We start from the raw sequence: 23,481 nt of genomic DNA on the forward strand, positions 1-23,481 counted from the left end.
TTGTCATTAATGTGAATTTAGTGGGAGTCATTCATAGTGATAAACTATGGCATTTTCTTAACAGTTTATAGTCTGTGATTAGTCCTCTGGAAAGAATAGTCATACCTTTTCATAGTTTTATTGCAATTAAACATGAACTGTTATCTTAGGTGCACCATCAATGCCATTGAAACTCCATGTAGATTGCAGTATGTATCTTAATCTTTGCTGTCCAAATTGCTTCCTTGTTCATTGTGACTTGTACTATATGGTATCATGTTACTCTTTTGTATTATTTATAGAGACACATGTGTTGGATGCTCTAACCTTTTTCATAGTATTGATAGAGATCTACTCTGACACTTATAGGTTTTCAGGCTTCTTTTCCAGCCCTGCTACTTGATTACCTTTTAGCGGTCTGAGCCAGGAGTTTATTTATTTATTTGTTCAATTTATGGTATTTGAAGTGGATAACCTTTTCCCAGTAGATTGTTTAAGGAAGTGTATTTTATGTTCCTGAATACAAAAGGGAATCTTGGGGCATCTTACAGACTAGCATATATTGAGGCATCATTTTTTTTTGGAGGGGGGGGGGGCTAGAGCCCACTTTATCAGGTGCTTCTGACACATTTGATAGAAGTTGTGCTACAAAATATCTTCGTCTTTAAAGCACTCCATAAGTCCTTGTATTAAGCCACAGGCTTAAGCCACAGGCTTAATACAGCTACCCTCTGTTGTACCTTCTCAGTCATGTCAGTTTTGGTCTTATTTGGTCTTTTGTAAGGATACATCCAAACTTCATATCTTCAGAAATGTGGAGCTTGGTGAAAATTACTGTAGAGCCCTTTTACCATATGTCTTAAACCAGTTCAGACATAACATTATGTCATTAAAATTACAAATGGTTCTAACTAATAATTGTTCTAGCTCTGTTGATGAAGTGTAAAGATCAATTGACATATTGTGTTAAGGCTAGTTTTCAAGTTGTGACAATATTAAATTGTTTTTTAAAATTATTATTCTATAAAGTTTGTAAAACCAATGAGTCTTAGGAAAGTGGTCAGTATCCCTCACAACCATGCTTATCCATGTGTTTGGTTCTGAATCAGCCCAAATCATTACCCAGTATTTAACATTCTTCCTCTTACCAGTTTTTATGCATGAGCTGTTATGGCCAGACTCAGCTTGATCGTGATCCGTAGTGATCATAGTTGTAATTATGCACAATTCCTAATATACAGTATTTGCTGGCGTATAAGACTACTTTTCCCCCCTGAAAAACATGCCTCCAAGTGGGGGGGGGGTCGTCCTATATGCAGGGTACACTTCAGTTGGGATAGACATAGCTGCCCATAGTGGCCCATAGTACTGTAATGTAATGTAACAAACTCTATATTTTGAGTGGAAATGTTGGGGGGTCGTCTTATACGCCCAGTTGTCTTATACGTCAGCAAATACGGTAATATTTACTTGAATGACTTAAGCCTGGCAAGGCTCAATGATGCCAGTATTTTTCTTCTTGAAATTGGCTTAATATTGCTGCTTTTGGCAGTACCCAGTGTTGGAATTTTGGAATTAGGGAACATATTTTTCATTAAAAGCAGCTGATGCTGGTAGGACCCATAACAGTATTGCCTGAGTGCATATTGGGGGGGACGGGGGACTCTGACCTGGATAGCCCAAGCTAGTTCTGCTTGATTTTGGAAGCTAAGAAGGGTTGGCCCTGGTCAGTATTTGGATGGGAGACAACTAAGGAATACAAGAGTTGGTGCACAGAGGCAGGCAATGGCCAACATCCTCTAAACATCTCTTTACTTGAAAACTATGGGGTTGCCATAAGTTGTCTGTGACTAGAAGGCAAAAAGTGGTGGGGTTTGGCATCTAGGACTGTTGCATTAGTTGGTTCTTGGATATTCTTTTGGATTAATTGAACATGGTTGTTGAAAAGCTGTTTTAAGATGTGGCAGGGAAGGAATGCCTGTAAGCAAGGAAATTCTACCACCCAAAGTCTGTGAAAGAGAAATATCCTTGTCCTGTAGAGGTCATGACTGATATGTTGGTTCGAGTTGTGAGTTTTATGTGCTAGCTGGCTGTGTTGAAGATATAAACTTTTTAAATTCAAAGTTTTTGGGGATGAGGACATAAACAATGTTGAGAAGCCAGGTTTGCTGTGCTATTATCTTTGATAATATTCTTGGTGACTTGTAACCCATCTTTTGAGAAGATGTTAATATAGAGAGACCCAAAATCTGTGGTTCCTAAGATGCTGTTTGTGGTCTTTAGTTTCCTCAAGAAGTCATCTGTAAGCAGCTGGGGGTAGTGACGGCTGAAAGTCTGAGGAGGAAGCCCAGGTAGCCAGACACCCCCTTAGTGATAGTGTGAATACTTGAGACAATGGGGTGACCAAGCGATATCAGGAAAGTAGCACTACTTGAAATACTGGCTTTTATTTTTATTATGATTTATTGATATTTAATGAAGTTCATTGTGTTGTAAATATCTTGGACATTGTGTGCAGAAAGAGAGGTCAGTTATTTATAGACCAACTTAGCAAAGCAGTTCTTAGTATTATTTTTAAACCTATAGTGATAGAATTTTATTGAAAGCATGGTGCAACAGCCATTGTTTTAAAAAGTATGTGGGAGGCTCAATCTTTGCAATATGTCTAGTTTTGATTAGAGGTCACCTATGAAAGCTTTTTTTAAATGTGTGACACTACTTGAGGACCATGGACAGCTCTTACAATGTTAACCAAGAACAATTTATACCCTTTTGCTGTTTCATATGTTCAAATCATGAGTGCAATAGACCCTGGATGCATTAGCTGGACCATATAAAAGATGAAAACAATAAAACAGAATGGCAGCATAATGTTAAGGTTTTAATAAATCTTTTTCTGTACAGACTTCTTTTGTAATAGGTGACCCCTAAGCCCATGGCGTTCTGGATGGTGTTCTGCTGTTAAATTCTGACCACGAAGCCAATTTCATTGCTAGTGACACTTAACATCACATACAATTTCAAAAGAACTTAACATCACATAGTCATATTGTTTCATATTTATTACTTCAGTAATCCTAACAACAAGCCTGTAAGGTAGGCAAATGTTTTTAGTTTAGTAATGTAGATGGGAAGATGGGGGTTAGAGAGTGACATGCTTTAGATCTTCAGACTTTCCAGAGCTGGGGCTACTTTTCATCTGCAGACTGTAAACATTTAACTTTACCAAAGTGAGGGACTCTGCCATGGGTCGGAGTCCAGAAGGAATCCTCTCCACTATTCTGTGGCCTCACTGTCCTGCTTCTATTTACAGCATTTGTGCAAAGAGGAGACAAGATGCCCTTGCTCTCTGATGATGTGTACTGACAGCAAAAAGCAAAATAAACCTCGAAACACTTTGTCCTAGGGTCCTATGGGTTGCGATTGCTGCTTTAGGCCACCTGTTGAATTTGCCTGAGGTGAATTTGAATGATTCTCATAGCTATTGTATCTGTTCTCTATTAACTTGGAAAACTTTATTACATTTTCATTGTTATCAAAAGAAATGGCTGTGGTTATATCTGAACTTGTAAACACAAGTCCCTACCTGCAGAAATCTGCTGGATCTGCTTGTGGCATATTTCCACATCAGCCATAAGTTTTGAAATGTTCTGTAAGTACTCAGGTTATGATTTTTAGTGTATATAATGCAGGGGCTTGCAATAATATAGCAACCAAGCCTTTTCATACTGTCTTTTTCATTGGCTTGCTTGCCAAAGTACTCCTCCAGATACACAGAAAGTTCTCTGCAAACATGCCCTAATACTGTCACTGTAGCTTCACTTGAATACATTTAAAAGCTTTGACCCTTACCTATATTGAAAGCCAGAAATAGATGTGAATGAAGATTTTTCCTCCAGCCATGAATTAAATATATTTGTTCAAGCTGTAAGTATTATCTAGGGTAAACTTTTTTTTTTTCCTGTAGGCAGCCTTTCTTTCACTGGAGTTCGAAAATCAGAATTCAACCTTTACATTGTTGAAAAGGAGCCCATTGGCATACTTGCTTTTGCTGCTTCAGGATTGTTATCCTTTGTGCTATGATGTAACTAGATGACATGGAGGCGTTTCGTAGAAAAATGTGTTTGGCAGAGGGATTCCTTTCTGGATGATGCTTTGCTGCACTTAAATTCATATTTCAGAACTATATTTGAAATTGGTGCCTTCCTAACAGCAAGTCTCACTATTTAAAATAAGGCTAATGAAACATGCCTACACTCAGCACTTCACTCAGGTCTTTCATTGTGTTCTGTGTTGTTGGTTGAGGAAAGAGTCTGAATACAGGCTTTAGGGAAGGGGAAATGCTTGCATAGAATGGAAACATTCTACATCTGTCATTATTGCTCTTCAGGTGTACTTTTGTTAGATTATGCTGCGATTATCTGTGTGTGTTAGAGAGAGAGGGGGGGGAGGGAGGGTGACTCTGGGTCCCCAGAACCTTTTCTTTTTCAGCCCCTGACTCTTTCCAAAGCTGTTTGCCTTCTCTTTCCTCTCACCTGTCTGAAATCTCAGATGACCGTCCATGTTTGGATGCTCTAGTAGAGGTGTCAAGTAAACCCAGTGTGGATCCTGTATGTCAATCCTGTACAGCAGGGGTAGTCAACCTGTGGTCCTCCAGATGTTCAGGGACTACAATTCCTATGAGCCCCTGCCAGCGTTTGCTGGCAGGGGCTCATGGGAATTGTAGTCCATGAACATCTGGAGGACCACAGGTTGACTACCCCTGCTGTACAGGATATCGTTTGCTGCATGTTTGGCTTGAGGGCTTGTGCTTGGCAAGTGGCACAGGCCCTATGACATCAAGGTATCCCATTGTCTTTTCTTCAGCTGGGGAGAGCATGCTTAGCTCTCAGCTTCATCCATTAGCACCCAGTTGGGATTTCAGCCCTGATGTTTTCAGACACATCCCCATAAATCTCTTTCTTCATCACTGTTGTGGTGTGCAGCAACTTCTGTATTTTCTGCTTCTGGAAATGTAAGGTGGCTGGTCTTGTTAACACATGGAAAGATTTACTGCCAATATGTGTTTTAGCATCCTTTAGCTGTAATAGGTGAATTTTCAATTTACAAATAATGTGCTTTCATATTGAGCCATGCTTATCCCTCTTACTCTTACACCATCAGTGTGCATGGCACTTTACAGACTTATATGGGCAACAGAGAGGTGGTCATCTCAACAGTTATTCCTGTTCCTCTCTTCGTGCAAGGAGATTCACACTGACACTACGATGTGGGCCTGATCAGTTTCTGTCCCTTTTATTGTGGAATAGACTTCTTGAGATTGTGAGGAAAGCATTCTAGCTGTACACCTTAAAGGAAATTATGCAAACTAGCATTGTTCACTGAACATGGAAAGAGGCTAGTCATGGGCCCATTATGCACGGCCGCCGAAACGGCGAATTTGGGTCACATCGAAAAAGCGGAGGGGGAAGACGCAACGCATACCGGTTATACACGGGGCGGGGCGCGACGGCGGCAAAACCCAGAGTAACCGATTATGCACGCGCCGATCCGGGCGCCGCTTCTGGTTGCGCCCCGCTCACCCGGAAGCTGCGCTTTCTTCCGCGTTTCACTGACGCGGCTTTTTTGGCGGCATGCACCAAAGCTGCAGCCGGTTGCAGCCGGCTCCGTGCGTTATCCGTGATTTTAGTCGCCGCCATTCCACCCCGAATGTGCGCTAAAACCCCCGTCTTGGTGTCACAACTGCTTGTGTGGCACTGTTTGTAGGCATATTTATTATTTCATTTGTTGGTTTTTATCCATTTATTGTCAGCTACCTTAGGTCTTGTAAAAGAAATGTGAAATTATAAGCATTTTAAATATTGGGAGAAATTAGATGTAGGGGGGGAAGCTTATGGGCAATTGTAGTTACACATGTTTAAAACTCAGAAGTTACTTAAGTTTCCCGTAACTGCATCTGTCAGGAATATAGTATATAAATGCTTCAAAACCTGGTATATGATCTTCAAAATTCATACAGTAGTTTATAATTTAAAAAAAAACCCAGATTATTTGATCAGTTTATACATTGTTCTTCATACAGCTATGTAGGTAAAAATATTGATTGTTCTTTTTGTGTAGTCTTGTGTGTCCTTGATTTTGAACAAGGCCTTCTGAATGTCAGTAGAGGTTTTGGACACAAACTACAGCAACCTGCCATTGAAGAGTACTTCAGACAATCAGGATTAAATTAAATATGGTATTGTACTTGAGAATATGTTCAAATGGGTTTTGTTTGGTATGCATTACTTCCACTATTTCCAATCAACTTCCTGACAGTTTGAACGGGTGCTGGCTGTTTTATATGTACATCTTTTACAAAAAGCTTGCAGAAGATCCCCAGTTACTGACAATTAGCAATTTGAGAAGATATACAGTTTTAAATGGTAGGTATTTGGTTTTTGCCGCATGCTATTCACTGTTTTTATTATAATTTTGATTTTACACAAAAAGGGCTTTAATGGAGTGCAGGGAAATTGCAGTTTATCTAGTGTTGAATAATCTTATAGATGCAGACTGAACTAAGACAATTTGTTTCCCTGAAAAGGACTTAAAACATAAGGTGTTGCATGGCTTTTAGAGATTTGTAGTTTAATTTGTTGTAGTGTATTACTACAACTACCCTGTTATCTGTTGGATTTCTTGGATTATGGATTATCAGTAACGGATGGTAAGACTGACGAAATCCTTATCAGTTTTCCAGGTGATACTAAACCAGAAGGAATAGCAAGAAAGGTTAGAGAGAGAGAAAATGTGAGCAAAATGAAATGAATGAGATAAATGCAAAATTCTGCTTTAGAGCAAAAAAAAACAAAAACAAAAGATGGACGATACTTGGCCTGACAGTATATGAGAAAAGGATGTGGGGATTGCAGTCGCTCACAAGCTAAGAATGAGCTGGCAGTATGGTGGGGGAAAGGGCTATGTAATTTTAGGAAAAAAAATTGTACAGCCATATTTGTTTGTGCAACCCCCCCCCCCAACAAAATCCATGTAATACCTTTGATTAGAAGCAACCAAATTCACACAATATAGTGTTTGAGTTCTTGTATTTAACAGGTTGCTGAGGAGGTCAATGAAGAGAGCTGTGTATCTGGAAAACAAATCTTGCAGGGTCAAAGGTTAAAGGAATTGTGTTTCACCTTGAGAACAGAAAACTTGGGGGAGGGGACATAATTGCACTCTTCAAAGACCTTAAAGGCTGTTGCATGGAATAGGGCCAAGACAGTGCTACTGAGAGTAAGACTAGATCTATTCTAAGGGGCTTCTTACAGAAGTCTAGATTTCATTTGAACATCAGGAGAAACTTGCGAGTGGCACTGTGGTTGCACCTTGCCTTTGGAATGCTCTTTCCCTTGAGGTTCATCTGGCACCTACTTTACTTTCTTTTAGGCGCCAGGCCAAAACACCCCGGCTTTTAATTAGGGGTTTTATTTTACCAGCTGTTTCATGTTCTTCTCTGTGTTATGGAAAATTTTTAATGCTGTTTATGTCTAGAGGTTTGTTAATTGTAAGCTACCTCGAGCAGGACTGCATAGGAATATTTTAAATAAACAAAAGCATTGGAGCCAATTGCCTTTCCCTGGAGTCTTCAGGCAGAGGTTGAACAGCCATCTGTCTGTAATACTCCAGTTTTGGATTTCCTGCATTGTGCAAGAGCATGAACATAAGCCCCCTTCTGACTCTAGACCTCTAAGCTGCTTGATTTTTCAGTGAGACCTGCCTGTCAGATTTTACTGTTGCTGGGCTAGAGAATTTCTGATTACTTCGGAAAGTTATATTAATAAGAAGATAATTTCCCATTCTCCAAAAACAGTAAACCAGTGGCACAATAAAATCAAGTGTCCCCCTCCCCTTTCCAATTTCTTACCACAAATAATGGACAGAGAGACAAAGATAGAACAAGACCCTGAAATTAAACACAAATAGAGCAGTAGGATATTGTTTTAACTGTTTCATCTTTTTTATTGATTTTACTATTTTTGTCAGAAATTGTGTATTGTCATTGTTGTACACTACCCTGAGGCTGATTGGAGAGGGTGGTCCATAAATAATCAAATAAATAAATAAATAATGTCAACAGGTCTACCTGATTATTAGGAAGTTCTGCAACTGTATAACTTGCTCAGGAGATTCCATAAGATTCCATCTTTACAATACCTTCTGATGTAAGATTCAGCAGAATTAGAATAAAGTCTTTTGACTAGAATGAAGCACAAATTCTTAGAAAATTCACACAACCATATCGAAATTAATCCTATAAGCAACTGCTTGTAGCAGGTTCCTCTTAAAATTGACTTCACAGTCAAGTGCCCGGAAATGGTAACTGAGCTTGGTGACCAGTTTTTATTTTATTTTTTAACCAGCTGCAGTAGCCAGTCCGACCACCATGATAAAGATACATATCTCCCTCCCCCTCCTTTCTGCTGAAGGAATAATCTTTCACAAAATAACAAGGACATTTGCGTCAACGTAGAATTTCTTTGCAGTTGGGGGTTTTATTTATAACTCAAAAAAATATAGTGTTTTGGTTTATTATAAGTAGTATGTATTTGCTATCAGTAAGGCCAATACAATGATTAAAAGTTCAGTGCCACACCTTGATTGCAAGAGCACAGTCTACTTTTTCAGGTACATTTTTCTGATGAGAAGAGGGGCCATAAGTTTACTCCTGAGAGCATACTTTGGATGTAGAAGATCCCCTGGTTCAGATGTTGGAATTTCCAGGTAGAAGGATTTCTTGTAGTATGGTAGGGAATGATCTGGAATAGAGACCCTTGCTGAGTTTTAGAGTAGACTTTGCTAGTCTGGATGGATCAAACAGAGTAACTATGTTTATCAATAGATTCAAGTGGATAGTCATGTTGGTCTGAAGTAGCACAACTTTGTTGGTCTTAAAGGTACTATTGGACTCAAGTTTTGTTGTGTTTATCAATTATTGTACAAAAATTGGGGCACCTTAACGGTCCTGATCTGGATTGCCCAGGCTAGCCTGATCTCATCAGAACCCAGAAGCTAAGCCGAGTTGGATCTGGTTAGTGTTTGGAAGGGAGACCACCAGTATTGTGACATGAGGTAGACAATGGCAAACCATGTTTGAATGCATCTTGCCTTGAAAACCCCATGGGGTTGCCATAAGACAGCTTATTGTAGTTATACTTATTTTGTGGGCTAGTCTACTTCATAAAAGCCTAAGCCTAAATATAAAAATGTATACATACATGGAGGAAAAACATAGAAGTGGAATTAAAAGGCCATGAAATGCAAGACACATATTGTCTGTTGTTTCAGTGCAAAATGTATTTATTTGAGATTCAAGGTGGAATACAGTACAGATCAAAGGAAAAGGTAATCATATGATATACAACACTGCATGAATAATGCAATAGGATTAACGCAAAACTGAGAGCAATAATGTGAATATTCAGCAAGATATACAATGAACAAAACTACGAATAAAAAACTGAATCACAGTATTAATGATTAGGACTAAGAATACAAAATAACAGAATTAATAGCAGGCTGTCATAGCGCAAGACATGCAGAATGTAGGATTACAAAGGTACAAGGTGGTCCAGTAACTACTTCCTGCTCCCATATAAGGTGCACTGTAGGTGAAAGCCAGTACATTGAATAGACCCCAGTAACTGGGCAGTAGTATATATGATGAGCACAGGTTGGTTGTTTTTTTTATATATATACTTGAGTTACTGTGTATTCCTGCAGCTCTTGTTGCATGTATGTTAATGGTATGTAATGGTATGGGCTTTGAAACTAATATATATATTAGTGGCGGGAGTGGTCTGGGCGGGCCTGGTAAGGAAGTGGAGGCGAAAGGCAGCGGTGACTGACCTGGCAGGGATCCTGGGTGCTGAGGCCGGCGCGGCCGTGGGGCTGTAGGCAGCAGAAGGGCAGGAGAGAGAGTGTAGGCGGGCAAGTCGCAGTGACGGGTGTGGTCCTGTGTCCATGGTGGGCCTAGGGGAGCCAGTAGCAAGGCAGCGGGATGGCACGCATGCGTAGTAGAGGGGTGGGGCGGGGCTGCATAGGGAAAAGGAACCAGGCATGCGCCGGAGTCCGCGCATGCCTGGTTCAGTGTAGGGCCGTGGCGGCGGCCGCGCAGGATGTGCGGCCTAACCACAGCACTACCGGCAAGGCAGAAAAGGGCGTTGGAGGCGCAGGAGGAAGGTAAGGCGGCGCGGAGCGAGTGTTGTTCATGTGGGGAAAGGGACGGGCGGGGTGGAGGTGGGAAAGGCGGGGATGGCGGCAGGCGTAGTGGCGTGGCAGCGGGGTTAGAAGGGGTGTTGGTAGCGACGGGGCATGTAGCGGTGAGTGGGTGCGGCAGCGGGGGCAGGGTGGGAAGGGGTTATTGGGGGTGAAGGGGGTGATGGAGGGGTGGGTGGATGTTTGCATGTGTGTGTGTGGGAGCGTATGTGTAGGAGTCGAAGCAGCGGCAGCATGGGAAGGGTTATGTGGGAGGAGGTAGGTCTTTTGTGGTGGGTGGGAGCGTGAATGTGTGTGTGTGTGTGTGTCTCGTAGGGAGGCACGGCGTCGTGGGCAGGGGCTTGAGGGAGAAGGGATAGCTGTAGCGGTGTGTGAGCCTTGGGGCGGGCGCGACAGGAGCTGGGATGCTGCGTCTTTGATGCAGCATCCCAGCTCCTGTCCCGAGGACAAGGGGAAGGTGCCGGGAGGGCTCACCGTGTAGGAAGTCTGCTTGTCTTACAGACCAGGAAACTTTTCATCTTCCTGTGTTTGTGATGTCAGTTTTCTTTATTGTAAACTGAGATGCCTCTTCAAAGAGATGTTTTGCTTTTGGGCAAGTTTTCTTGAATTATTAGCCCTTTCTACAAAGTAGCATCAGAGGACTGGAATAGTTTTTTATCCTTGCCTCCCCCTGAAAGAAACATAATCTTTTCCACTTTCAGATTTCATTTTATTATTCCTTTCCAGCTGGCAGCTCACACTTTGCATGTTGGCAAACTTCAACTTCATTTTTCTTCTTTGAAGAATTCCAAGGTTTTGTATGCAAACAGTTTCTTTTGGAGTCTGCCAATGATTGGTATCTTGTTGCTAAATGTCTACGTTGTTCTTGATCCAAATGTACACACAATGGGCATTTAAAATTTTTATTTAAAACATTTTATGCTGCCTTTCCATCCAATTTACGGTTCTCAAGGTAGCAAACATGAAATCATTTCAAACATCAAAAAGAATTTAAAATACAAAGTGTGTATACATCTGGAACAGCTACACTGTATAATATAAAAAGTGAAGGCCAAGGTGGGCAGAGAATGCACAGGGCCAGTCCAATCGTGCCTTCGATGGGTCCAAAGATCAGACTGGCCCTGCCCCTGGACTTTTGACCAATAGGGAAGTGACACAGCCAGCCCCCCCCCCCCCAACACAGCCAGGGGCAATCTGCAAATTTGCAGCCAGTTAGCCCCTGGCTGCTGACTCTGACACAGTAAGTGGACTGGGGGGTGGGGGTGACCTCCTTTCCCCCTGAGGCCAGGAAGCCCTCACTCTGCTTTCTGGGCCCAATGGATGCTGTTGCAGAGGTTCTTTTGCCTCCTGTTTCATCTGCAGAACAACCCTGTGTGTTGTTGTTGTTAGGTGCGAAGTCATGTCCGACCCATCGTGACCCCATGGACAATGATGCTCCAGGCCTTCCTGTCCTCTACCATTCCCCGGAGTCCATTTAATTTTGCACCTACTTCTTCAGTGACGCCATCCAGCCACCTCATTCTCTGTCTTCCCCTTCTTCTTTTGCCCTCAATCGCTCCCAGCATTAGGTTCTTCTCCACGGAGTCCTTCCTTCTCATGAGGTGGCCAAAGTATTTGAGTTTCATCTTCAGGATCTGGCCTTCAAAGGAGCAGTCCGAGCTGATCTCCTCTAGGACTGACCGGTTTGTTTGCCTTGCAGTTCAAGGGACTCGCAGGAGTCTTCTCCAGCACCAGAGTTCAAAAGCCTCAATTCTTTGATGCTTGGCCTTCCTTATGGTCCAGCTTTCGCAGTCATACATTGCAACAGGGAAGACTATAGCCTTGACTAAACGCACTTTTGTTGGCAGGTGATGTCTCTGCTTTTTAGGATGCTGTCTAGCAAATCCCCAGGAGCAAGTGTCTTTTAATTTCTTTGCTGCAGTCCCCATCTGCAGTGATCTTGGAGCCCAGGAAAATAAAATCTGTCACTATCTCCATTTCTTCCCCATCTATTTGCCAGGGGTTGAGAGGGCCAGATGCCATGATCTTTGTTTTCTTGATGTTGAGTTTCAAGCCAACTTTTGCACTCTCCTCCTTCACCCGCATCAACAGGCAGTTTACATCCTCTTCACTTTCTGCCATTATAGTGGTATCATCTGCATATCTGAGGTTGTTGATATTTCTCCCTGCAATCTTGATCCCAGTTTGTGACTCCTCTAATCCCGCCTTTCTCATGATGTGCTCCGCATACAAGTTAAATAGGCAAGGCGACAGTATACAGCCTTGCCGGACTCCTTTCTCAATTTTGAACCAATCAGTGATTCCATGATCAGTTCTCACTGTTGATTCTTGACCTGCTTATAAGTTTCTCAAGAGACAAATAAGATGCTCTAGTATTCGCATCTCTTTAAGAACTTGCCACAATTTGTTGTGCTCCACACAACATAAACTGACCTTTTCCAATCCTGTGGCCATTGTTGAGTTTTCCAAATTTGCTGGCATATTGAGTGTAGCACTTTTACTGCATCGTCTTTTAAGATTTTGAATAGTTCAACTGGAATGCTGTCACCACCACTAGCTTTATTGTTGCTCAGACATCCTAAGGCCCATTTGACTTCACATTCCAGGATGTCTGGCACCAGGTCAGTAACTACCCCATCGTGGTTATCAGGGATGTTAAGCTCGCTCTTGTATAGTTCTTCAGTATAATTTTGCTACCTTTTTAAAATCTCTTCTGCTTCTGTGAGGTCCTTACCATTTTGGTCCCTTATCATACCCATCTTTGCATGAAACGTTCTCTTCATATCTCCAATTTTCTTGAAAAGATCTCTGGTCCTCCCCATTCTATTGTTTTCTTCTGTTTGTTTGCACTGTTCATTTAAGAAGGCATTCTTATCTCTTCTAGCTTTTTTCTGGAATTCTGCATTCAATTGGGTGTATCTCTCTTTCTCCCTTGCCTTTCAATTCCCTTCTCTCCTTAGCTATTTGTAAATCTTCCTCAGACAGCCATTTTGATTTCTTGCATTTCTTTTTCTTTGGGATGGTTTTAGTTGCTACCTCTTGTACAATGTTGCGAACCTCCGTCCATAGTTCTTCAGGCACTCTATCAGATCTAATTCCTTAAATCTATTTGTCACCTCTACTGTATATTCGTCGGGGATATGATTTACTTCATACCTGAGTGGCCTAGTGCTTTTCCCTACTTCCTTCAATTTAAGCCTAAATTTTGCAACAAGAAGCTCATGATCTGAACCAGAATCAGCTCTTGGTCTTGTTTTTACTGACCGTATAGAACTTCTCCATCTTTGGCTGCAGAGCACATAGTCAATCTGATTTCTGTGTTGACCGTCTGTCCATGTGTAGAGTCGTCTCTTGGGTTGTTGTAAAAGAGTGTTTGCTATGACCATTGTATTCTCTTGACAAAATTCTACCAGCCTGTGCCTTGCTTCATTTTGTACTCCAAGGCCAAGCTTGCCTGTTATCCCAGTTATCCTTTGGCTTCCTACTTTAGCATTCCAATCCCCCAGGATGATAAGCACATCATTTTTTGGCGTTGCTTCTAGAAGGTGTTGTAGGGCTTCATAGAACTGGTCAACTTCGTCCTCATCAGCAGCAGTGGTTGGGGCATTAGACCTGGATTACTGTGATGTTGAATGGTTTGCCTTGGATTCGAACTGAAATCATTCTGCCATTTTGGGGATTGTATCCCAAGACTGCTTTTCCTATTCTCTTATTGATTATGAAGGCTATTCCATTTCTTCTGCGAGTTTCTTGTCTACAGTAGTATACCTGATGGTCACCTGAATTTAATTCTCCCATTCCTGTCCATTTTAGTTCACTGATTCCTAAAATGTCGATGTTCAGTCTTGTCATCTCTTGTTTAACCACGTCCAGCTTGCCTTGATTCATGGATCTGACGTTCCAGGTTCCTATGAAATAAAAATCTTTACAGCTTCGGACTGTCTTTTCGCCACCAGTTATTTCCACAACTGATCGTCCTTTTGGTTTTGACCCAGTCGCTTCGTTCATTCTGGCGCTATTCGTACTAGCCGTCTGCTCATCCCCAGTAGCATATTGGACACCTTCTGACCTGAGGGGCTCATCTTCTGGCGTCATATTGTTTTGCCTTTTCAACTTGTCCATTGGGTTTTCATGGCAAAGATACTGGAGTAGTTTGCTATTTCCTTCTCCAGTGGATCACCTTTTGTCAGAGCTCTCATGCCATGGCAAGGCAGCGATCCTTGAAGGGGGCAACCTTGTGTAGTAGGCCTCAAATCTGCAGAGAGTCGCGCAGAAGAAATACACATGGCTTGGCTGTTTCTTCCCTCCAGCATTGAGGGCGGCCAGAGCAGTATTTTAAGTGAGAAGGGGCTTTTCTGTCAGCCAACTCTTAGGCAGAAGGGGAAAGCTTCCCCCCCAAAGGAAAGCACACGTACACCCACGGACTCCCCTGCATTGCTCTCGAAAGGAAACACCTCACTCCCTTTAGTCAGGGGCTGACAGAGGCTCCTTCACAGCAGGCCTGAAGGGAGGGGGGAGCGCACTCACCAGCCACCTTCCAGCTCCATCAGTGGTCCGAGGCAAAGTGAGGGAAGTTGTTGGATGTGACAGGACTGTGTAGTAGGCCTCAAATGTTTCAACTGAACAACAACCTTTGTGGGAGGCCTTAAATGTGTCTTCTCCACAGCAACCCTATCCAAAATCCAAAGCAGTCCTTTTGCCTGAGAAGCTGATCTTTATAATCTGCAGATGAACTGTATTTCCAAGAGCTCTCCAGGCCCCACCTGGAGGTTGGCTACCCCTGGGTTGGAAATATTCATGGAGGTTTGGATGTGGGACTTGAAAATGGTACAGTAACTCAGTGTCTGGCCTTCAAAATAGCCATTTTTGTCTGCAGAGCTGATCAATATAATCTAGAGGTGAGCAGTGATCTAGAGATGATGGTAGAGTCTCGCAGACTGTGATTGGGATGGAGTGGTGTGGGTGTGTTCCTCCTGGGCTATGATCTTTGGCTAGCCCTTACCAGCAGCTGTTTGTATTTTGGGGCACAGACAGACAGACCAGCATCAGTCCTGAGAGTCTGGAAAGTGCAGGAAAACCTAAATAAAGAATATTTACAGCCCAAAATTGTAAATAGCGAACAAGTAAATGGCTGGAGAGATGTGGGAACTAAAGTGACTTTTTTCAAGCTTGGCCTGGTAAATATATAAACAGTATTTTCCAGGAAGGTCCTATGAACTCAAAGGCACAAGTGGCTGAGATTTTCAAGTAGAGTTAGTTTTACAGGAAAGTAGACAGTGAGACTTTGGGGGAAACTAGGTGATCCACTTTTAATAAGCAATGACTTGGCCTTGCAGACGACAAAAGTGACTGCAGTTGCCAGCAGTGGGCCTCAGGCTTCAGAAGGGCAGACATCACCAGCCAAGCAACCAAGGGGCTTCTGGGGCCACGTGCATTCATTTTGAAAGGATGCATGTGAGGGGAGAGAGCTTTCCTTTCAGCCTAACTTCCTGGAGATGAGCTGTACTTCCAGAGAATTCTCAGACCCCACCTGGAGGCTGGCATCCCTAAGCCTCAGTGGGATACAATGCTACACAGTCACCCCTCCAAAGTAGTGATTTCTGCCTGGGGACCTGATCTTTATAGTCTGGAGATGAGCAGCAATTCCAGAAGATCTCCAGGCCCCATCTGGAGGTTGTCTGTCCATGGTCTGAACATTTTATCAGTCGTAAAAAAATGGAGGCAGAAGGAGCAGGGTGGACACCTGTGTACTGTGACTACCCCATGTGTATTAGGGCAGGGGGACATTTTGGTGTCTGTAGCCTAATTCACCAACTGTAGCATCTAAACTGTCTCCAAGAACAGCCTTCTATAGAGTGTATTGGGGTAATCTAACCTAGCTGTTTCATGGGCATAGGGTTGGGTGTTTTGGCCGCCGAAGTGGCCGTTCGTGCCTGAAGCAGCCAGCACCACAGCAAGGGGTGAGGGGAGGCCCCGGTGCACCTGTTGATGCACGCACGCCCCTTCCCCCCATACCGCGGCACTGGCTGCTTCAGCGGCCAAAACACCCAAACCTAGCATGTATCACAGTGGCAAGATCTTTTTGGCCCCAAAATAGTGTAGCTGGATTGCTAGCCAAAGTTGGAGAAAGATACCCCTGACCACCACTACTTCCTGTTTATCCACCAGACTTGGGTCCAAGTGCAGGTAGAAATCACTGTGCAGATAGTGCTATACTATTTCTGTGATCTAATGGGCATGCAGATGGAGCCTTGAATAAGTGGCAGCCCCTCTCTCCTGACAGTCAAGGTGGAGCGGGGGAAACTGTCTGAAGTTGTAGTCCATGAGGCACTGGGGGAGAATGCTGCCAACCGTTAAAATGTTTATGCATATACTATCCTCTCTGGATCCTGTGAGTTTATTAAATGCTAAGACCAGAAAACAAAGTTAAGATATAGCTAAATATGCAGTGCTAATATACAAAACATCAAATATACTTTAATTATATATTTAAAGGTTTTATAATAACATTTAAAAACCACTTTCAAAAGGTTCTGCATATATGAATATGTATGCCTAATATAGAAAAAAAATTCCAAATATAGATACAGGTTAAAAGGTACAAATTATTTATTGTGACCAAACACATTATGGCTAAACGCCTAAGCAAAAACTATAGTACCATTGTTATCTTCAATTAGATATATATCTTTTCTAAAATTCAGAAGGGTTTTTATGTACATTTGTAGTTGCTTAGTTATGTTTTACTAGCCGCAAGGCCTGCTGGAAATGCAGCAGGTGCTAGCATGGCTCTTGGACAGGGTGGGGAGGTCACAAGAAGGGAGAACATTTAAAATGACAGGGCAGGTGGGAAGGAGGAGGGAATGCAATGGCCCCATGTCTGGGAACGGGCTCCTGAGCGTGGTGCCATTTTAACATGACAGGGCAGGCTGGGGGGGGGGGAGAAAGGAGGCCTCTTTCCTCCCCCCTCCCCCTGGCCTGCCCTGTCAGTTTGCAATGGCCCCACACCCGGGAATGGCTCCCAAGCATGGTGTCATTGGGGAGGAGGGAGGCTTACCAACACAAGAGGGAAGGGAAAGACCCCCTCCCCCTTGCTGGATCCCATTGGGCCAGGAAGCCCTCATGACACCTCGCAGAGGCCCAACAGGAATCGAGGCCCCCACCCCCAGGGCCCTTGCATGTGTCCAGGGGAGCATCCAGGGGCAAACTGCCGAAAATGCCGGCAGAGAGCATCCCAATTGTTCCCTGCCTTGGAAAGGCCATGCCCACTCTCCGCTCACTTACCCCTAAGTCTGTTATTTTAACAGCGAACCTGCTGTTAAAGATGTTTTTCTATCTGTGGGCATCTTGATTATTTCCCCACATTGTGTCTTGTTTATTTATGTCCACTTACTCTAGGGGTGAACATTTGAGTTCGAGTAAAGTCATTATCCCGATTTCATATGCTTCATTGTTTTAAAATATGTCTGTAAGATATATAATTAATTATTTTCCTATTCCTATGCCTTTTTAAAATGATACATTCATATGTCATTTTATGAGTTTTTGGTTCAATCTGTGTAATGGTTTGTTTAACTTTTGGAATGCTCCATTGAATTTTACCATTGAGGAAGGCTATTAGCTGAAATGCACTTGATTCGTAAATATGTAAATAATTTGTACCATTTATTTATTTATTTATTTATTTATCTATGTATTTATTTGCCGCCCTCCCCGGAGGCGCAGGGCAGTTTACATAGAACATAAGAACAATACATGAAACAGTCCATATGAATAGCCATACAATATTAATAACTCATAGTTGTAACGATATAACAGTATCTTTATCCGCGGAGTGGATAAAATAAAAGAGTAAGGGCTCCGTCAGAGGGCCCTGTCCGGGAAATAGGAAGGGTGCCGATAGGCCCCTTCCCATGGAATGACAATCGAAGGATCCAATCGGTAGGCGCGAAGCGCCTGCCGATTGGACCCTCCGATTGTCAGTCCGGGGCCAAGGGACCAATGACGATCCGCTCCGTGCGCGGCTCACCATTGGTCCCTTGGCACCGGACTGACAAATCAGGAGGCGCTTTGCGCCTCACAATCCACCCCCCTTCCAGCTAGCCTCCATGCGGCCACCCGCCGCCATTTCATCGCTTGGATTCTGCCCAGCCGGTCGCTGCCTCCTTGCGCGACCAGGACGGTCCAGCTGCTGCGGCCCTGCCACCGCCTCCGAGTACACACCAACTGAACCCGGCCCACAAGGATGGAAGCGGCCCGCGGTGCCACCCGCCTCTGCTGCAGCCGCCCCCCCTTCCAGCTAGCCTCCATGTGGCCGGCCGCTGCCATTTCGTCGCTCGGATTCCGCCCAGCCGGTTGCTGCCTCCTTGCGCGACCAGGGCAGTCCAGCTGCTACCTCCGAGTACGCACCGACTGAACCCAGCCCACAAGGATGGAAGCGTCCCGCAGCGCTACCCGCCGCTGCTGCAGTCGCTTGCACCGCCACCTGCCGCTGCTGCAGCTGCCCACTGCGCCACCCGCGGCTGCAGCGCCGGCCCCTGCCCCTGCCCCACGCGCACACGGCCTGCCCGGCCTCAGGCCCTCAGGAAACACTTGCGGCGTCACGCCCAGTACCACCACCGCTCGCCTCCCCGCCCACGCCCGCAGCAACTGCCTCGCCTCCTGATCCAACTACGAGGTAGGTCACGCCGCGGGACGCAGGCCCCGGCCCGACCCTGCCCCAGCACCACCCACCACATTTGCAAGCCTCGCTAGCTCCCGCTGCATTACGACTGCAGCAGGCTTATTTACTAGTAACAATATAAAAGTGTAAACAGTGCAACAGTGCAAACAGGTCCAGAGAACTCTGGTGGAGTTCTGAGAGGGAGGGGGGAGCCGGGGCCCTTCAGTCGCTGTTGGTTATGCCTGGTCTCAACCAAATTCCTGGCGGAAGAGCTCCTTTTTGCAGGCCCTGTGCTTATATTTAGACTTTTGTCTACATGTTAGGCATAGGTATACAGAACCTTTAGAACATCCTTTTTCAACCTTTTGATTGCGAAGGAGCCCTTGAAATTTTCAAACTTCCGGGACCTCCAGAATTTGTCAGCTGGCCACAGCTCCCTGCTATGCCCCCCAGAAGTGACTTGTCACCAGAAATGACATCACCGCCTGCACCCTTCACTCTCCTTCCGCTCCCTTCTCCTACCTTTACTACTACTATGCAGCTCTGCTTCATATAGGCCAGAAAGAAGGGCAGGAGCTTAGAAGACAGCCCAGACCCCCTCCCATACCATGCCACTACTGACTCCCTCCACTTTCATTTTTACACCCATGGCATACCCACCAAGCCCTCCAGGCAGAAGCAGCCAGTTCCCTAGCTTGTGGTCAAGTCCATTAAGACTAGTTGGATGGCTGCAGACCCCTGGTCAGTAATGTGATTTATATTTAACTAAGGGTAAAGCCTGTTGTATCCAGAAATAAAAAGGGTGCTAGAGCATGGTGGTAGGAAGAGGAAGGGGAGGGTTGTACTGCATGCCAGGGCATGGGGAGGAAGGAGTGTTTTGTGTTGGGGGATTGTGGTGGTGTGGTGGCAAATCTAGGGGAACTGATCTCTTTAGTCTGGAGCTGTAATTCTAGGGGATCTCCAGGTCCCACCTGGAGACTGGCATCCCCAATTATACTACCACAGATTGCATCCTTCAAAACATGCATTTTCCCCAGGGGAACTGATGCCTTTAGTCTGGAGCTGTAATTCTAGGGGATCCCCAGGTCCCACCTGGAGAGTGGCATCCCCAGTTACAGTACCAGAGAGTTCTCTCTTCAAAACATCCATGTTCTGTAGGGGAACTGATGTCTTTAGTCTGGAGCTTGGGGGCCTTCCCCTCTCCTTGGCATTCCCCCTGGCCTTCTCCTCTGTTTGCAGTTTAGGCAGGAGCCGTTGGGCTTTTCTTGGCCTCCAGGCATGCCTCAGAGTTGGTGGGAGGTGGCGTGGAGGCACATGCTGGCAGCCTCCATGTCGGGTGGGAGGGACGGCCTAGCGGCCAGTGTGCCCCAGGGTCTGAAAGAGGGAGAAGAGGGCAGTTGCAGGTAGGGTGGGGTAGGTGCTCCCCCTCAGAGAAGAAACAGGCTGGCTTCCCTAAGTTCTGTAGGCAGGAGCCATTGTCTCAGGAGGGTGAAGCTGAAGAGCCCCCAGGCACCCCTGGCAGCTCACTCATCTCAGGAGAGGTATGTGAGGGGCCAGAAACTGTGATGGAGCAGCAGAATTGTGGGAAGACTGTTAGGGGAGTGAATTCTAATCTGATTGGGCAGCCAGTGGGTGGATAGCCAATCAGAGGCCTACAGGCGCCAATGATGAACCTGATTGTCCCATAAACCTTAACACCAACTCCTCCCAGGATGCCTACCATTTTGATTTAACAGATCATTATAACTTTATTAATCTACTGTGATCTAATAATTGACAGGTGCGACAGAAACCCCCAAAAGATAAGGCCAGGGTGGGAAAATTTTATAAAAGTGTAATCTTCCCCAAGCATGTTTACTTGGGGGAAAGTCCTATGGAGTTCAATGTATACAATACAATACCATACCTTTATTGGCATAAAGCAGATTAGGAGGATATACAAAGATAGTCAAGATACATCGGACAGTTTAAGTTTAAAAACTGAGGACAGAAATTTAGCCATAATAAAAGTGACGTCAGCATCCTTATCACTCAGTAAAAATTGGCAAACCGTCTCTTGAATGGTTTCTCCATTTTGGTATAAGAGGTATGATATGCCTTCTCTGTTGAGTGAACAAGGGGCAATCCAGTATGATATGTTGGATGGTGTCAGGAGAACTTGATTCACAGGTGCATAGTCTGATTTCAAAGGGGATCTTGGCAAATCTCCCTTGTAATACTTTGGATGGAAAGGCGTTAAGCCGAGCAAGCGAAAACGCTCTGCGATAGAGGGGATTTGCCAAGTTAGGGAAATAAGCTGGCATTATCCCGTGCTTCACTTGGACCGTTTATGCACTGGAGGTTTCATGCTGGGCTGCGGGCTGGAGTTCTAGTCATAGCAGGTTGCCCCACCGCTTCCTGCACCCACATGGGAATGCATTTGGCCTGGTGCACCTCATCTGCCCCTGATTTGTGCTCCTGCACGGGAGCTGGGGCAGAGAAGTTCCCAGTGCATAAACGGTCTTGGAGACCAAGCGCACGGGGAGAGCAAATTGCGGGGACAGTGAGATGGATTTTTTGGAATTCGTGATCAAGTAGCCTTTGTTTGATTTGGCACATAATGGAAGGTTCATTCAGAGATAGGATGTAATTGTAGTCAATGCCAATTTGTTGGAGTGTAGTCAGGATGGTAGAGAACCATTTAAATTTAAAAGAGTCTCTCAGTAAACAGGCCAATAGGCTATCTGATCGAACCCTAAAATGCAGTTTTAGCCAATATTTAAAGGTGAAAATCCAGGCCTTAGTTTTAAGAAGATTATGTCCAGTTTCAAGACATAAAGAGGAGTAAGGGACGCAATTTGGAGTTCTCAAAATCTGCCGGAAAAAGACAGACTGTAACCTCTCCATGTTTTTGTTAAAACCTGAGATCCACAGAGGGATGCCATATAAAATTTGGGGGAGAATTTTAGAGTCAAGCACACGACAAACAGCTGGGACAAACTGATTGCCTTTAAGAAAGAAAAAACGGTTTAGATGGGTAATGGAACAGTTAGCCTGCAAAGTAATCCTATTTCTATGTTTGGTCCAATGCAAATTATGTTGGAAAGTGATTCCTAAGTATTTGAAACATTTGACCTGCTCGATTTTATGACCACCAATGCGCCAGTTTGAGGGAGACCACTTCTGTGCAAAGACCATCACTTTGGTTTTTTTGAAGTTTATCGATGGGTCATTGAGTTGGCAATATTTATGGAAAGCATTCAGGTATCTAATCAGACCAATTCTGGAATGGGAAAGCAAGACGGTGTCATCAGCATATAGAAGAAGTGGGATTGGCAGTTTATCTAGTTTGGGTGGATGACCACTAGTGAGTCTTAGGGTTTTTGGAAGATCATGTAAAAAGAGGTTGAATAAGTGAGAAGCAAGGACGCAGCCTTGTTTAACTCCTCTCAGGATGGGGATTTGATTTGTTAAATGACCCTTTTCAGTAAATTTAACCTGACAGGTATTGTTGGAATGGAGGTTCATTAGAAGTAGTAATAGGCGCGAATCAATATTAAGATCTTGCAATTTTCTCCATAGTAAACACCTGGAGATAGAATCGAATACATCCTTGAGGTCAATAAAAGCTACATAGAGTTTCCTCCTACCTGTATGAAGATATTTGTCTGCAAGAGAGTAGAGGGTTAAGCAGTGGTCTATGGTGGAACAGTTTTTAGTGAAGCCAATTTGTTCAGGACCTATTAGGTCATTTGAAGTCACCTAATCTAGGAGTTTAAGTTCTAGATGTTTGGCATACATTTTGCTGGCGATGGATAGAAGGCTGATAGGACGGTAGTTTTCTGGAGAGCTGGCACCACCTTTTTTATAAATAGGCACAATGATTGAATTGAGCCAGGATTCAGGGAATATTCCCGATTGGTCGATAGCTGTAAAAAGGACAGCCAGGAGTTGTTTCCACCAGTTAGAGTTTAGTTTAAATAGTTCAGCTGGTAGACCATCAGGCCCTGGAGATTTGCCTAGTTTTAGTTCTTGGATAAGGGTTTCAATTTCATCCAGACTGACAGGTGAGCAGCTAGGAAGAGAATCAGCAGAGGGTAAGCTGAGATGATTATTTTGGATTGGGGAGGGAACAAAAAGTGTAGAAAAATAATTGTGCCATGTTTGGGAAAGGATAGAAGATTTAAATGGCCTGTTGCTTTCACCTAAGTAGTTTGCAATCATTTTCCAAAAAGAGCTGCTGTTGTTAGATTTAAATGCTGCTAAAAGATGGTCCCATTTTGCCTGATAGTAAGAGCGCTTCTTAGTGTTTATTAGAGATTCATATTGTCTTTTTTGGAGTATATAGTTTTCTAACAAAGTGGGGTCTTTGGACAGACGAGCTTCATGGAATGACTTCCTCAGAGCAACCTTTGCACCGAGGCAATCATTATCAAACCAAGAGGAGGGTCGAGTTGTAGTAGATCTTAGGGGTAGGGCCTTAGATCTGCAGGCCAAAGCAATTTGGTCAAATGTTCTTAGAACCTCAGAGGGGGAGCCAGTTCTAGTGATATTCTGTTTTAGGTTAGTCATCTGAGCAGAGTTAAGGAATAGAGTGAGTT

General features: G+C 44.1%; 1 protein-coding gene across 4 annotated transcripts in view; it reads left to right on the forward strand.

Annotated features, from left to right (window-relative positions):
* The window catches only part of STIMATE (STIM activating enhancer), a 61,430-nt gene that overhangs the window by 1,730 nt on the left and 36,219 nt on the right, over positions 1 to 23,481 (forward strand). Inside the window, exon 1 of one of the 4 annotated variants that reach the window (XM_077325768.1) lies at positions 10,082 to 10,203. The exons of the other annotated variants lie outside the window; for them this stretch is intronic. Coding sequence (XP_077181883.1) covers positions 10,140 to 10,203 — 64 coding nt within the window. The 5' untranslated portion in view covers positions 10,082 to 10,139. Of the gene's footprint in view, positions 1 to 10,081; positions 10,204 to 23,481 lie in introns of those variants that run through there. 4 annotated transcript variants of the gene reach the window in all.

The sequence above is a fragment of the Paroedura picta genome, chromosome 3 (genome assembly GCF_049243985.1).
Source record: "Paroedura picta isolate Pp20150507F chromosome 3, Ppicta_v3.0, whole genome shotgun sequence".
NCBI lineage: Eukaryota > Metazoa > Chordata > Lepidosauria > Squamata > Gekkonidae > Paroedura > Paroedura picta.